Here is a 14,344-nt window from a genome sequence, read left to right as displayed (position 1 = left end):
CTCTGAGCCTGGCTATGACCTTCTCCTGCTATAGCCCCATTGACCAAGGGAATATTTTCGGGAGCTGCTCATTGGGTGGGCTGTGCTTCCTGACTTCACAAGAGAACGACTTCCTCTTACTGGACACGAGACACGTGCATCTCCCTGAGGCTTCTCCGTGGCCTGTGTGTCACCCCCCACCCCCCACCATGAGAACAGAGACCAGATGATACAGTACGATGGACACCACCAGCTGCAACCCCACACTCGCTCCAGGGCTCCAAGCCTGCCACTGGCTGCTGGCTTTTGAGAGTGCTGTGCTCCCCATATTCTAATGGCCAAGGCTTGGAGAAGTGAGAATGGGGGCCGTACTGCAACTGGGCTGGGGATGGGCACTATGGGGGTGGCAGTGGGGAGATCCCCTCTCCTTGGACCAGGCCAGCTTAGGAGGAGCTGGTTTAAAGCTGGGATCCTGGAAGCCTCCTTCCCCTGTGTGAGTCCAACTCCTGGACCGTGCTTGCAGATGTCTGAAATTCGAGTTTCAGCCATGCATTTGGATTTCGACCTGGACCTCATGAAAAGGCAAAGCCTCAGGGGAACTAAGTTCTCACACTGGTATAAAGGGGTTGTGACAGGCTCTGAACCAGGGTGCGGGGGATGCCAGGAAGGCAAAGGGTGTTCAAAGAAGTATGTGCATGCATGGAGGCGGGGGAGGCCTTCCAGAGGGCGGGGCAGATGGTCTCTGACCTAAGAAAGTGGGAAATTCAAGAAAGAAAATTATCTTTTAGAAATGAGGTTGGCAATTTTTTCTGTAAAGGGCCAGAGTACATATTTTAGGCTTTGCTGGCCCCATGGTCTCTGTTGTACCTGCTCAACCCTGCTGTTGTAGAATGAAAGCAGCCTCAGGTGCTACGTAAAAAAGAATGTGGCTGTGAGCCAATAAAACTTTATTTACAAAAACAGACCACATTTGGCCTGTAGGTTGTAGCTTGTTGCCCTTTGTCCTAGATGACACCTAAAAAAATCCTCGCCAGCCTCCTTCAGTCCTGCGTTCTGTGCTTCTGCAGCACCTGTTTCACACCTCCCAACACTGTGCTCTAGAAATGTGTCCTGTTTATTTGTCTGTGGCCCCATAGCTTCTGGGGCAGAGACTTCGTGTCCCTGGCGCCAGCACAGAACAGGTGTTTAATGCATATCTGGGGAGAAAATGTGTGAGTGCTGCAGGGGGTGACAGTGTTTACAGCAGACTAACCTCGCAGGGCATTTCCAGCCTTTTGGCAAAAAGCTACAGGGTTCACATAGGAAAAAAGATCTTTGCTGATGAAAAGCACCACCAGCAGACAGCAGCCTGGCTTCCAATTTCATTCCTTGTTAAAATGCAAACCCATGGGTGGATTTTGACTTCAGGGCTAAACCCCAAAGCCGCGCCACTACAACCACCTGCAGACGGGCTGCTCCCACCCTCTAGGGAGCGCTTCCCATCACAGACCCATCACCATTTACTTCAGCCTCCTTTAATGAGAAGGAAAAACAGTGTGTCTGGCCAGAGATATAAAAATTCTTTGTTATTGGAAAATCTAAGTGTCTCTCTAGGCCAGTGCAGCACGATTAGGTGACGTCAATGGCTCAGGATATCTGAGCCCTGCATTTCCACCCTTCTCAGAACAGCAGCTAATTTACGGCAATAAAGACATTTCTATTTAGAGCCCCAGAAAAGAGGAGGTGGCCCCTCTTCTTCTGCATCCCTGAGTCCTGTGCTAAGGACTTGCCCGCTCTCCCTGTGAAGCAGGAAGAGTGTACAGGTGGCAGGAGGCCAGGACCGAGACATTCAAGTCCACTCCAGCTCACCAACAGCTTGAGGGCCTACTACGCACCAGGCAGCATGGGCACACAAAGACAAGCACAGCCCAGGGACCCTGCTGGAGAGGAGACGGCAGTGAGGCCCACAAGTAGCCATCACGATGGTGGGTGTGATACACAGCAAAGAAGGTACTTTGGAGGCTCGAGGAGGGAGATGGAACTTGATGTTTCTTGGGCTGGACCATGGAGGGCTGCTAGAATTTGGGCACATGGAGCTGCAGGGAAATGGTGACAGGAGACGGGGTCCATTCACTAAACAGCAAAGCGGGGCAGGAGAAGGAGGAAGGCTAGGCTGGTGGGGGAGGCTCTGCTTGGTTTTGGACGTGGACTATACTCGACTCATTTCTGGATGGGCGTGAACAAGCCCAAGTGGGCCTGGGTCCTGCATTGTGGCTTCACAGCTCATAGCAGTTGGTTTGCACTGCTTGGGTTCACTAGTTTGTCTCTAAAAAGCAATCAGAATGTCATGTGATTCTCCCGCTACCCATGCCACCTCTCACATGGACTTCATTCTTCCTCCTGTGATGTCTAAACTTTGCTGTTGGGAGAATTTTTTTCCTGTGAAAGTCAGTTCCCCTCCTTTCCCAGAGGTCTCCAAGGACTTGCCTCTCTGCATGAGTTTATGTTATTAAGTGAAAATTTCCTGATTCCAGACGAAACACTCAGTGCTGAAGGAGGCGTTTTATGTTGAACTAAATCTTACAAAAAAGTACATGATTCCTTTTGCTATTCTAGAATATTTTTCCAATATTCTTAAGAAAGAAGAACAAAGCTGGAGGTATCACACTCCCCAATTTCAAACTATGTTACAAATCTATAGTAATCAAGACAGTATGGTATTGGCATAAAAACAGACATATTTATCTGCATAGATAGTTCAATGTATCTAATGATGTAGATCAATAGAGAGTCCAGACATAAACTCATATATATATGGTCAATTAATTTATGACAAAGGAGCCAAGAATATGTAAGGTGGAAAGCATAGTTTCTTCAGTAAATGGTGTTGGATTAAATAGCTACATGGAGGGTTTCCCTGGTGGTGCAGTGGTTGGGAGTCCACCTACCAATGCAGAGGACACAGGTTCCATCCTTGGTCCGGGAAGATCCCACATGCCGCAGAGCAACTAAGCCCGTGTGCCACAACTACTGATCCTGCACTCTAGAGCCTGCAAGTCACAACTACTGAGCCCACGGGCCACAACTACTGAAGCCTGCACGCCTAGAGCCCGTGCTCCACAACAAGAGAAGCCACCGCAATGAGAAGCCCGCGCACCACAACAAAGAGTAGCCCCCACTCGCCGCAACTACCGCAACTAGAGAAAGCCCGTGTGCAGCAACGAAGACCTGATGTAGCCAAAAATAAATAAATTTTAAAAAAATAGCCACATGGAAAAGAATGAAACTGGATCACTATCTTACACTATACACAAAAATCTACTCAAAATGGATTAAAGTCTTGAACTTAAAATCTGAAATCATGAAATTCCTAGAAGAAACCATAGGGGATAAGCTCCTTGATGTTGGTCTTGCAGTGATTTTCTGACACCAAAAGCAAAGGCAATGAAACCAAATATAAACAACTGGGACTACATAAAACTAAAATGCTTTGCATAGCAAAGAAAACCACCAACAAAATGAAAGGATATCCTACCAAATAGGAGAAAATATTTGCATATCATATGTCTGATAAGGGAGTTAGCATCTAAAAAAATACAAAGAACTCATACAACTCAACAGCAAAAAAACAAACACAATAAAAAAATGGGTGGAGGATCTAAATAGATAGTTTTCTAAAGAAGACAAACAGATGGCCAACAGGTATACATATAGGTGTTCAACATCATTAGTTTTCAGGGAAATACAAATCAAAACCACAGTGAGATATAAACTCACACCTGTTAACATGGCGATTACCAAAAAGTAAAAAAAATAACAAGTGTTGTCAAGGATGTAGACAAAAGGGAACCCTTGTGCACTGTTGGTGGGAATGTAAACTGGTGCAGCCACTATGGGAAACAGCATGGAAGTTCTTCAAAAAGTTAAAAATGGAACTACCATATGATCCAGAAATTCCACTTTGGGGTATTTATCGAAAGGAAATAAAATCACTAACTCTAAAATATATATGCAACCCCATACTCACTGCAGCATTATTTACAATAGCCAAGACATGGAAACAACCATGGATGGTTGAATGGATAAAGAAAATGTGGTATATACACATACAATGAAATATTATTTAGCCATAAGAAAGAAGGAAATCTTGCCATTTGCAACAACATGGATGGCCCTTGAGGACATTACGGTAAGTGAAATAAATCAGATAGAGAAAGGCAAATACCATATGTTATCACTAATATGTGGAATCTAAAAAAACCCTCAAACTCATACACACAGACAACAGATCGGTGGTTGCCAGAGGTGGGGGTGGGGGGGTTAGGTAAAAGGGATGCAGGAGACTTCCCTGGTGGTGCAGTGGTTAAGAATCCGCTTGCCAACGCAGGGGACACGGGTTCGAGCCCTGGTCCGGGAAGATCCCACATGCCGTGGAGCAACTAAGCCCGTGCGCCACAACTGCTAAGCCTGCGCTCTAGAGCCTGCGAGCCACAACTACTGAAGCCCGCATGCCTAGAGCCCATGCTCTGCAACAAGAGAAGCCACCACAATGAGAAACCCACGCACCGCAACAAAGAGTAGCCCCCGCTCGCCACGACTAGAGAAAGCCCGCGCACAGCAACAAAGACCCAAGGCAGCCAAAAATAAATAAATAAATAAATTAATTAATTTTAAAAACGGGATGCAGGAGGTCAAAAAGTACAAACTTCCAGTTATAATGAATAAGTCCTGAGGATGTACTGTACAGCATGGACTATAGTCAATAATGCTATGCTGCATATTTGAAATTTGCTAAGAGTAGATATTAAAAGTTCTCGAAAAAAAATTTGTAACTACATATGGTGATGGATGTTAACTAGACTTACCGTGGTGATCATTTCACAGTCTATACAAATACTGAGTCATTATTTTTTAAAAAAGCAGATGGACATGGATACCTTCGACGGGCTGAGGCACCAGCTGGAAGCTCACTGCACTGAGTCTCCTCCCCTCTGGAGCTGCCTTCTCACTGGGAGGAGCCCAGGCATCTTGGGTCTGCCATGCCCCAGCTTACTTCCTTGCCTGGCCAGGCTTCCTCCTGATCCCACACCACTTCCCAAGCCTCTGACATGTTACACTAAAATGGATTATGCCCTGAAGCCCTTCATGTCCCTGAGAGACACTGTCCCTTCTTTTAAAATCTTCATCTAAGTCAAAGGCCATGTTTGATATTCAAAAATAGATCACTGGAGGTACACACACACACACACACACACACACACACAATGGAATACTACTCAGCCATAAGAAAGAATGACATTTTGCCATTTGCAACAACATGGATGGACTTGGAGGGTATCATGCTCAGTGAAATAAGTCAGACAGAGAAAGACTCTATGATATCACTTATATGTGGAATCTAAAAAATAAAACAAATGAATGAACAAAAAAGAAACAGATTCAGATATAGAGAACTAGTGGTTACCAGAGGGGAGAGGGAAAGGGGGAGAGGAAAAATTGGGTAGGGAATTAAGAGGTGTAAACTACTATGTCTAAAATGAATAAGCTACACAGATATATAGTATAACACAGGGAATATAGACAATATTTTATAATAACTATAAATGGACTATAACCTTTAAAAATTGCGAATAACTATGTTGCACTTCTGAAACATATAATATAGCACATCAATAATACCTAAATAAAATAAATAGATTTGTATTAAAAATAGATCATTGGTAATTATGTTTGTTGAATACTTTTTAATCAACAAACTTTACAGCATGAAGTGACAATACACACAATCCAGTACTAAAGTATAAACCAAAAAGAAAAAATATCACAGATCCTTTTTGACCCACCTCCTAGAGAAATGGAAATAAAAATAAACAAATGGGACCTAATGAAACTTAAAAGCTTTTGCACAGCAAAGGAAACCATAAACAAGATGAAAAGACAACCCTCAGAATGGGAGAAAACATTTGCAAACGAATCAACGGACAAAGGATTAATCTCCAAAATATATAAGCAGCTCATGCAGCTCAATATCAAAAAGACAAACAACCCAATCCAAAAATGGGCAGAAGACCTAAACAGACATTTCTCCAAAGAAGATATACAGATTGCCAACAAACACATGAAAGGATGCTCAACATCACTAATCATTAGAGAAATGCAAATCAAAACTACAATGAGGTATCACCTCACACTGGTCAGAATGGCCATCATCAAAAAATCTACAAACAATAAATGCTGGAGAAGGTGTGGGGAAAAGGGAACCCTCTTGCACTATTGGTGGGAATGTAAATTGATACAGCCACTATGGAGAACAGTATGGAGGTTCCTTAAAAAACTAAAAATAGAACTACCATGTGACCCAGCAATCCCACTACTGGGCATATATCCCGAGAAAACCATAATTCAAAGAGTCATGTATCACAATGTTCACTGCAGCTCTATTTACAATAGCCAGGAGATGGAAGCAACCTAAGTGTCCATCGACAGATGAATGGATAAAGGAGATGTGGCACATATATACAATGAAATATTATTCAGCCTTAAAAAGAAACGAAATTGAGTTATTTGTAGTGAGGTGGTTGGACCTAGAGTCTGTCACACAGAGTGAAGTAAGTCAGAAAGAGAAAAACAAATACCGTATGCTAACACACATATATGGAATCTAAAAAAAAAAAGGTTCTGATGAACCTAGGTGCAGGATTGGAATAAAGACACAGACGTAGATAATGGACTTGAGGACATGGGGAGGGGGAAGGGGAATCTGGGATGAAGTGAGAGAGTAGCATTGACATATATACACTACCAAATGTAAAATAGATAGCTAGTGGGAAGCTGCTGCAGAGCACAGGGAGATCAGCTTTGTGACCACCTAGAGGGGTGGGATAGGGAGGGTGGGAGGGAGCCGCAAGAGAGAGGGGATATGGAGATATATGTATACATTTAGCTGATTCACTTTGTTATACAGCAGAAACTAACAACATTGTAAAGCAATTATACTCCAATAAGGATGTGAAAAAAAAAAAAGAAAAATATCAATACCGTTGTTCTCTGTGATAAAACTACCTAAAAAAGTTCTTAAATACAGCAACTTACTAAAATTCTGTTACTTCAGAAAACACTCAAATATATTGTTCTACATGATATAATGGGTTAAAAAAATCATAGTACTAATTATAAATGATTTTTGTTTTTGACATGAATTTATAGGGGTGAAATGCTCAAATGCACATATAATTTTCACTTAAGAAATTAAGGTAGCAAATTAGAACATTTTTTATTTGGAGGAAAAATTTTATGCTCTCATAAAATATATTGGTCCTGAGCTGCACAGTCACAAGCTAAATCATAACTGACATGCGTTACTAATAAAGTGTATAGGCTCGCTGGGGAATTTTTTCTTTTACTATTTGTCTAAGGGCCTAATTTTGCCATAAAGTTTCTTAATTGGCAACTACAGTAAGATACGGAGAAAGACAAGTAGAGAACCGTGGTGAGAATGTAACGAATGCATGGTCAAGCCGACAGAGTAAATGAAGCAAACTCAATACCATACCTGCTTATTTTTGTCAGTGGTACAACACAGTTTCTTGAGGGAGACAAAATGCCTAATTTTCCTAATAACATAAATAATCAGTTATTAGTGAGTCAGATATGAGATGATTCAACAAATTAGCAAATGAAAACGTCAACAGAATCTTCTTCAAGTAAAACTCCAGGGTCCATTCTAGGGCAGATTTTAAATTCTGACAAAACACAGTCTATAAAAGATGCATTTTTTTTTCACACACAGCCCACACATGCCTTCAGAAACTGGGCTTCCCTTTTAATCACAGCTGGCTCAGAAACACTTTCCGAATGGGTACTTCATTTTCTAACCAACTCCTGAGGCCTGGCTCCTAGATAGCATCAGTAACAGGATGAAACGCTACTCCAGACTTTAAGTTAAAATGGGATTTAATTCTGCCGACACTCATACTTTTATAGCTTATATAGAAGGCAAAGACTCATTTGGACAATGACCAAAGTTCATGGTTGTTGTTTTTACATTTAATATTCCACATTCTTTCACAGCCCGGTCATCATAAATGATGGCATTTTTCAGGCACAGAAAAACCCTCTTGTTTTAAGATCATGGACAGAATCCCCAAACAGCCTGTGGTGTTGCTCATTGCCACAAGGACACCAGGGAAAGACAACAGGTGCCTTAGTCCTGCACAACGATCAGCTCAAGGTAGATTTTCTACTGAGTGAAGCTAGAATTACAGAGGACTATGTTAGATTTTATAGTAATGAATCTCTTCTCTCTGTGTCTCTGCTTCTGTCTCTCTGTCTCTGTCTGTCTTCCTCTTTGGTTCAGTTTTCTCTGGAGGACTCTGAAGAGTCCTGGTTATTCTGTAGTGAGCATCACTAAATAGGAAGAGGTAAAATTTTCCTACTTTTAGTTAAGAATTTCCTTTGACAGCTCACTGGGGGAAAATATTGGGGGAAAAAATAACACTGTCTCTGGGCTCTAGAACTTCTTGCTCTTATCTGTCACATCAGAAAAATCAGAAAAACTCATTCTGACAGAAATAACCAAACAATAACTTGGTCTCCTGCACCTTGTTACCTAATAATTCTGGTCACACACACACACAGTGAATCTTAGCTTGAGAAGACGGTCTAAGGATGATGGTTGGAAACAATAATGTGATGGCCATCGTGGCCTCAGAGCTCTGACCGCTGGTGGAAATGGCCACACGGAAGCCTGTGCGCTCAGGAGGGATCTGGGGGCCTCTCTCTGTGCGCTCGAAACCCCTGGTCAGGGCTACCAGCGTCCCCACCATGCGGAGTGAAGCAAAGTAGCAGGAAACATGAGACAGTGGATTCTGAACGGAGGGGGAACAATTTTGAAACTAACAAATAAGTAAAATTGGAGCGGAAACAACCTACGCTTTGCTGACTACAGAACGTTTTCTAGCCACACAATAAGAGTCACAGACAGGGCTGTCTTTGCTGGTTATTCGCACCATAACTGCTCCTTTTCTATTTCCAAAACATCACCCAACAGCGTGTGTCCCTTGTGAACCTGTACCATGACGCTGGCTGGTTGACCTTCAGGCTTGTTTACGAAGGCTCCTCAGTGATGTACTGTTAGGGGGTCCTGTCTGGCTCCATAAACCTTCTCACAAAATGTAACTGGGAGAAGGAAATGGAATCGAGCATTTTCCTTATCTCTCTGCAAATGAACAGGCTCCTCCGGTAACCTGAGATTCACATGGAATCAGATGTCTCAGCTTCTGGTCAGACACCTTTTTCTCCTAACCATGACCCCCAGGGTTCTGTCTTCCTTGTGGAACAAGCCCCGAGGACTGGAGAGAATCATCACAGAGCCGGTGCCTCAAGGACAAGCTCGGCTCCCAGGTGGGGCTGAGGCAGCGAGCCCTGCTGTTCTGTGGTCTTTGTGATGACAGGGAAAGGCCTAGAAACTGAGCTCCTTGCGGCGTGGGGACAGTGGACCCACAGACCATCAGGCGGAAGTGGACAGTCGGGGCGATGCTTCATAAAGCCCACAAGCATAAGAAGAGCCTGTGTTGTTTTGGGGCTGCTGCCGGCCACACGGAGGTGTCCTCGGCAGGTACTACGTACAGACCCAATCCTACTATTTGTGGGTCTAACACACTTGCATTTCCATATACAAACCCAACGCCCACAGGGGCCCCTCAAAACAATAGAGTTTAAGAGTTGGCGCTCACCCTCCTTGGCCAATCACCGGAGTGATCTTCACATGCTGTTGGATGCTGTCGCCGGATTTCCGTCTGGCATAGTAAACCCCCTGCCACTCCTACATAAAGAGAACTCTTAAAATCCTTCCGTCCAGGCATTCGGTGGCTCCTACAGAGGGTCTCATCAAGTTCAGCCATGAAGTTCCCACATGCTTTTGTTACATTCCACAAAATACCGCTCCAGAGTTGCACCCACCACGACAGTGACTACGTAAGGCTCATCGTCACAGTGCACGGAGCCCACCAGAGCAATGAGCCCACCACCAGGGGCTGCCCCTCCTGGTTCTGGGACACTTGAGCAGTGGATGCCATTCCTGCTCTCAGCCCTGTGGGTGTAGGGGCACCAGGTCAAGGGGTTCTTCTGAGGTCTTTCTCGAGATCTTTACAGCAACCTGTGAGCTTGATATTATCACCCTTCATTTGCAGATAGGTAAACAGAGGCTCAGAGATGCTGACTAATGTGCCCACGTGAGAAAGTGAAAAATGTGGTTATAAATTTATCTCTTAACTTTCCTTGAAGCCCATCATCCTTCTACTATCCTATCGGGCCTCCAGCCAAGCCTTCTCTGGGCTTAATCTGGCTCCTGGCAGTTTCCATGGATGGGGAGTGTGAAGGGGAGTGTGAAGACTTGCTGTGGCCCGACCCTGAGGAACCGGCTAGGATAAAGAGCCCGGTGACCTCAAGGGGGGGCCTGTGGCACCTCCACTATTTCTGGGAGGAAGCGGTTGAATTAGACCTGAGACTCTTTGCAGCCTATTTCTGCCTGCACACTCACAAAGGATGGCTAACTGGTATGCATGTTGGGGTCACTAGATGTGTGGCAGTACTCTCCAGGCAGATTTTTTGGAGGACTTGACAATGTCCTGTTTCCTTTTCAGTCTCACTGCCCCAATGTTCTTTTCTTTGACTAATTTTGGCCATGATATATAAGCCAAACATTTTATTTCTATAAAATGGTCCACCATTAAATAAATACAATGCTTATCTAACTACTTCACATCAGAGAAAGCATCTGAATGATGAAAAGAAAGGCAGTTCCAGCTATGAGAGCAATGCTCCTCTGGGAAGGAAGGCTTGTGGAGAGATGCCCACTGCACCTGCACCACTGCCTTCATCTGCTGGGATGCAGTGGAGGTTGCTGGACAAACTGAACTGTGATGGGTAAAGAGAGCAGAAAAAGGAAAACTGACCGAAAACTGGGCCTGTAAGACACGTAAATACTGATATTAAACGCTCTTGGTCCCCCAAACACTGGATAAACTAAAAAATATAGAACAGCTCTCCTCAGAGATAGGTATGAAATTCCAGCCATGACAGGTGAGATTCATTCATGTGAAGGAAGAACTTTCCTTACACAAGATCACCAGATTCTATACCATCGGGATAAGCACGAGGTTCGCTTGCTATCCAAAATCAACTCAAAAGTTAACTCATCTTGCAAACATAAAGGATTTTTCACTTAATTGCAACGTTATTAAAGAAGCCAACGTTAAAGACGTGACATAAAAACTCACAGAAGAAAAAATGCATTGGGGAAGGGTTTGTGGACTGCTTCGGTTTCACCCACCTTGCCCTTCTCTATTTTTTTTTTTTTTTTTTTTACCTTGCCCTTCTTGATGCAGGTGTTGATGGTGTCAAGAAGGTCCGCCCGGTTCTTGTCACTTTTGGGCAGCTCGGCGAGTTCTTTCCCCAGGAGCTCACCTTTGTGGTAGCCCATCATCCTTTCGAAGGCTGGGTTGACATACTGTGAACGGGAAGCGGTTAAAGGTCAGGGCAGGGTGCTGTGTGCCTCGCAGGAACGCTTGTTGGGACACAGAGGAAACGTGCCCTGGGCGAGCGCTCTCCGATGGGGGTGCTGACCCGACCCCCCAGCCCCAAATGCCCCCGGAATAGGTGCTTCCCTCCTGAGCAGCAATGCGTTCATTCAACTGCCATCCCAGCACCCCGGGCCCTCTGGGAAATCGGAAGACATTCTTCAGCAGAAAAAGAGCAAGAAGCTTTTATCTGCTAGTGCCAGCCTCCAGTGGGCCTTATTCATCACCTACCACCCATGAAATAAGAAAAAACTCTGAAAAAAAGAATAAAAATTAACTAGAACTCCATTCAACAGATTGTGGCTTCTATTAGTCACCTCTCTACAAAGAAGCAATTCGATCTCTCGCATCTAGATACTATTAATAGATAATTGCCACTGTCTATTAACCAATGCTCTAGCTTGGGGCCGCTTCTAGTCTAACTGAAGAATAAATTAAGTTAAAAGCCTTGGGCAGCGGCTTCCCTGGTGGTGCAGTGGTTGAGAGTCCGCCTGCCGATGCAGGGGACACGGGTTCGTGCCCCAGTCTGGGAAGATCCCACATGCCGCGGAGCGGCTGGGTCCGTGAGCCATGGCCGCTGAGCCTGCGCGTCCGGAGCCTGTGCTCCGCAATGGGAGAGGCCACAACAGTGAGAGGCCTGCGTACCGCAAAAACCTCCCCGCCCCGGCCCCCCAGCTTGGTACATGCTGGGACCAGCAGACTCAGAGTTTTCTTTCCAAAATTCTGCCCAGGGCCCTGGAATTTAGAGCTATCACCTTGGCTGGTTCCTGGCTGCTATCCCCACCCTCCAATTTCTTCTCAAAGAACAGAGTCACCAGATGAGCAGCTGAGTGGAGGGGACAAGTGACGATGAATATGGGGAAAACATGAGCGCACTGTATCTAGGTCACAGATTTCTTTGGGCATAATTGATATCCATCTGCCGTTTCAGAAACGGTCTTGCAAACTGTAATCACTCTTGCCCTCCACGGGGATGACAGCAGTGAGGAACTGAGTGATGCAGCGACATCTGGGGAGCTACTCTCTGGCGAACACAGCTGCTGCTAGTACAATTACCCCTGGGAAGTGGACGAGTCGGGAAGTTGCTCTGGGGCCCTTGGCACCAGGCCTTATGGAGGTCGCTGAAGAGGAGGAGGCGGTGACACTGTCTTCACTGATCTCCTACCACTTCACGTGGTGGTCACTGTCCTCCCTGGGCTGGGCAGCAGGACCCCTGCTCACCAGTTCAGCCCCACAGCGCCCTGGCCCAGCCCTGCACGCAGCTGAGCAGTGCGTGCTTGTCTCCCACGTGTGGGCATCCGCCCAGTTGCTCTCTGCTTAGAAAGCCCTTCCCCATCTGCTGGTCACGTCAACTCCAATTTTTCCCTCCCCTCCTCCAGCAAGCTGTCCTTGAGCCCCTGCCCAGTCTGAGTTTGTGCCACTCCTACAACTCCCACTCTCTCCTGTGCAGGCTTCTGGTGGCTTATTACACTGAATCTATATTTTTCTCTCTCTCTCTCCCCCACGAGACATGAAAATCCTCAAGGGCAAAGGCTACTTTGGATTTTCTTTGGATACTCAGAACTGTTTAGTAAATATCTGAGGAATGGATAACTTGAGAATGTATTATTTTCCTTATTTGTTGGCTAAATTCTCATACATTTTCACATGTGTTTATTCTGCTTTTGCTACTAGGTTGCAAATATGGGTAGAAATCATAGCTCTACTTTCATGCCAGGTGACCTCACAATGCAGCAGATACTCCAGGACATGGATTATGGAGCCAAGGCACCCAAGTTCAAATCCTGGCTCTGCCCATTACTAGTTACATGACTTGTGGGCAGGTTGCTTACCTTCCCTGGTCCTCAATTTCCTCATGTGTAAAATGACTACGACAGTGGTACCTGGTTCATAGAATTGTTTTAACAAATAAATGAGTATGTATAAAATGTTTAGTACTGGGACTTCCCTGGTGGCACGGTGGTTAAGAATCCACCTGCCGGGAGACCATCAAGATGGCAGAAGAGTAAGACGTGGAGATCACCTTCCTCCCCACAGATACATCAGATATATCTACATGTGGAACAACTCCTACAGAACACCTACTGAACGCTGGCAGAAGACCTCAGACCTCCCAAAAGGCAAGAAACTACCTGGGTAGGGCAAAAGAAAAAAGAAAAAACAGAGACAAAAGAATAGGGACGGGACCTGCACCAGTGGGAGGAAGCTGTGAAGGAAAGGTTTCCACACACTAGGAAGCCCCTTCACTGGTGGAGACAGGGAGCGGCGGGCGGGGGGGGGGAAGCTTCGGAGCCACAGAGGGGAGCACAGCAACAGGGGTGCAGAGGGCAAAGCTGAGAGATTCCCACACAGAGGATCGGTGCCGACCAGCACTCACCAGCCCAAGAGGCTTGTCTGCTCAGCCACTGGGGAAGGCGGAGGCGGGGAGCTGAGGCTTTTAAGTTTCATTAGATCCCATTTGTTTATTTTTGTTTTTATTTCCATTACTCTAGGAGGTGGATCAAAAAAGATCTTGCTGTGATTCATGTCAAAGAGTGTTCTGCCTATGTTTTCCTCTAAGAGTTTTATAGTGTCCAGTCTTACATTTAGGTCTTGAATCCATTTTGAGTTTATTTTTGTGTATGGTGTTAGGGAGTGTTCTAATTGCATTCTTTTACATGTAGCTGTCCAGTTTTCCCAGCACCACTTATGGAAGAGACTATGTTTTATCCATTGTATACCCTTGCCTCCTTTCTCATACATTAGTTGACCATAGGTGCGTGGGTTTATCTCTGGGATTTCTATCTTGCTCTATTCATCTATGTTTC

The 14,344-nt window shown here is 45.1% G+C and overlaps 1 protein-coding gene across 6 annotated transcripts in view; it reads right to left on the bottom strand.

Annotated features, from left to right (window-relative positions):
* Positions 1-14,344, bottom strand: part of PDE8B (phosphodiesterase 8B) — a 372,638-nt gene that overhangs the window by 85,465 nt on the left and 272,829 nt on the right. For all 6 annotated transcript variants that reach the window (XM_079917344.1, XM_079917345.1, XM_079917342.1 and 3 more), the window contains 3 exons: positions 11,327-11,467; positions 9,693-9,781; positions 7,511-7,571 (listed from right to left, as the gene is read on the bottom strand). In XM_079917344.1, the coding sequence (XP_079773470.1) occupies positions 7,511-7,571; positions 9,693-9,781; positions 11,327-11,467 (291 nt within the window). The remainder of the gene's footprint in view (positions 1-7,510; positions 7,572-9,692; positions 9,782-11,326; positions 11,468-14,344) is intronic.

Source organism: Stenella coeruleoalba, assembly GCF_951394435.1.
Source record: "Stenella coeruleoalba genome assembly, chromosome: 3".
NCBI classification, from domain to species: domain Eukaryota; kingdom Metazoa; phylum Chordata; class Mammalia; order Artiodactyla; family Delphinidae; genus Stenella; species Stenella coeruleoalba.
The sequence above is the reverse complement of the archived record's forward strand: the minus strand, read 5'-3'. Positions and strand labels throughout refer to the sequence as shown.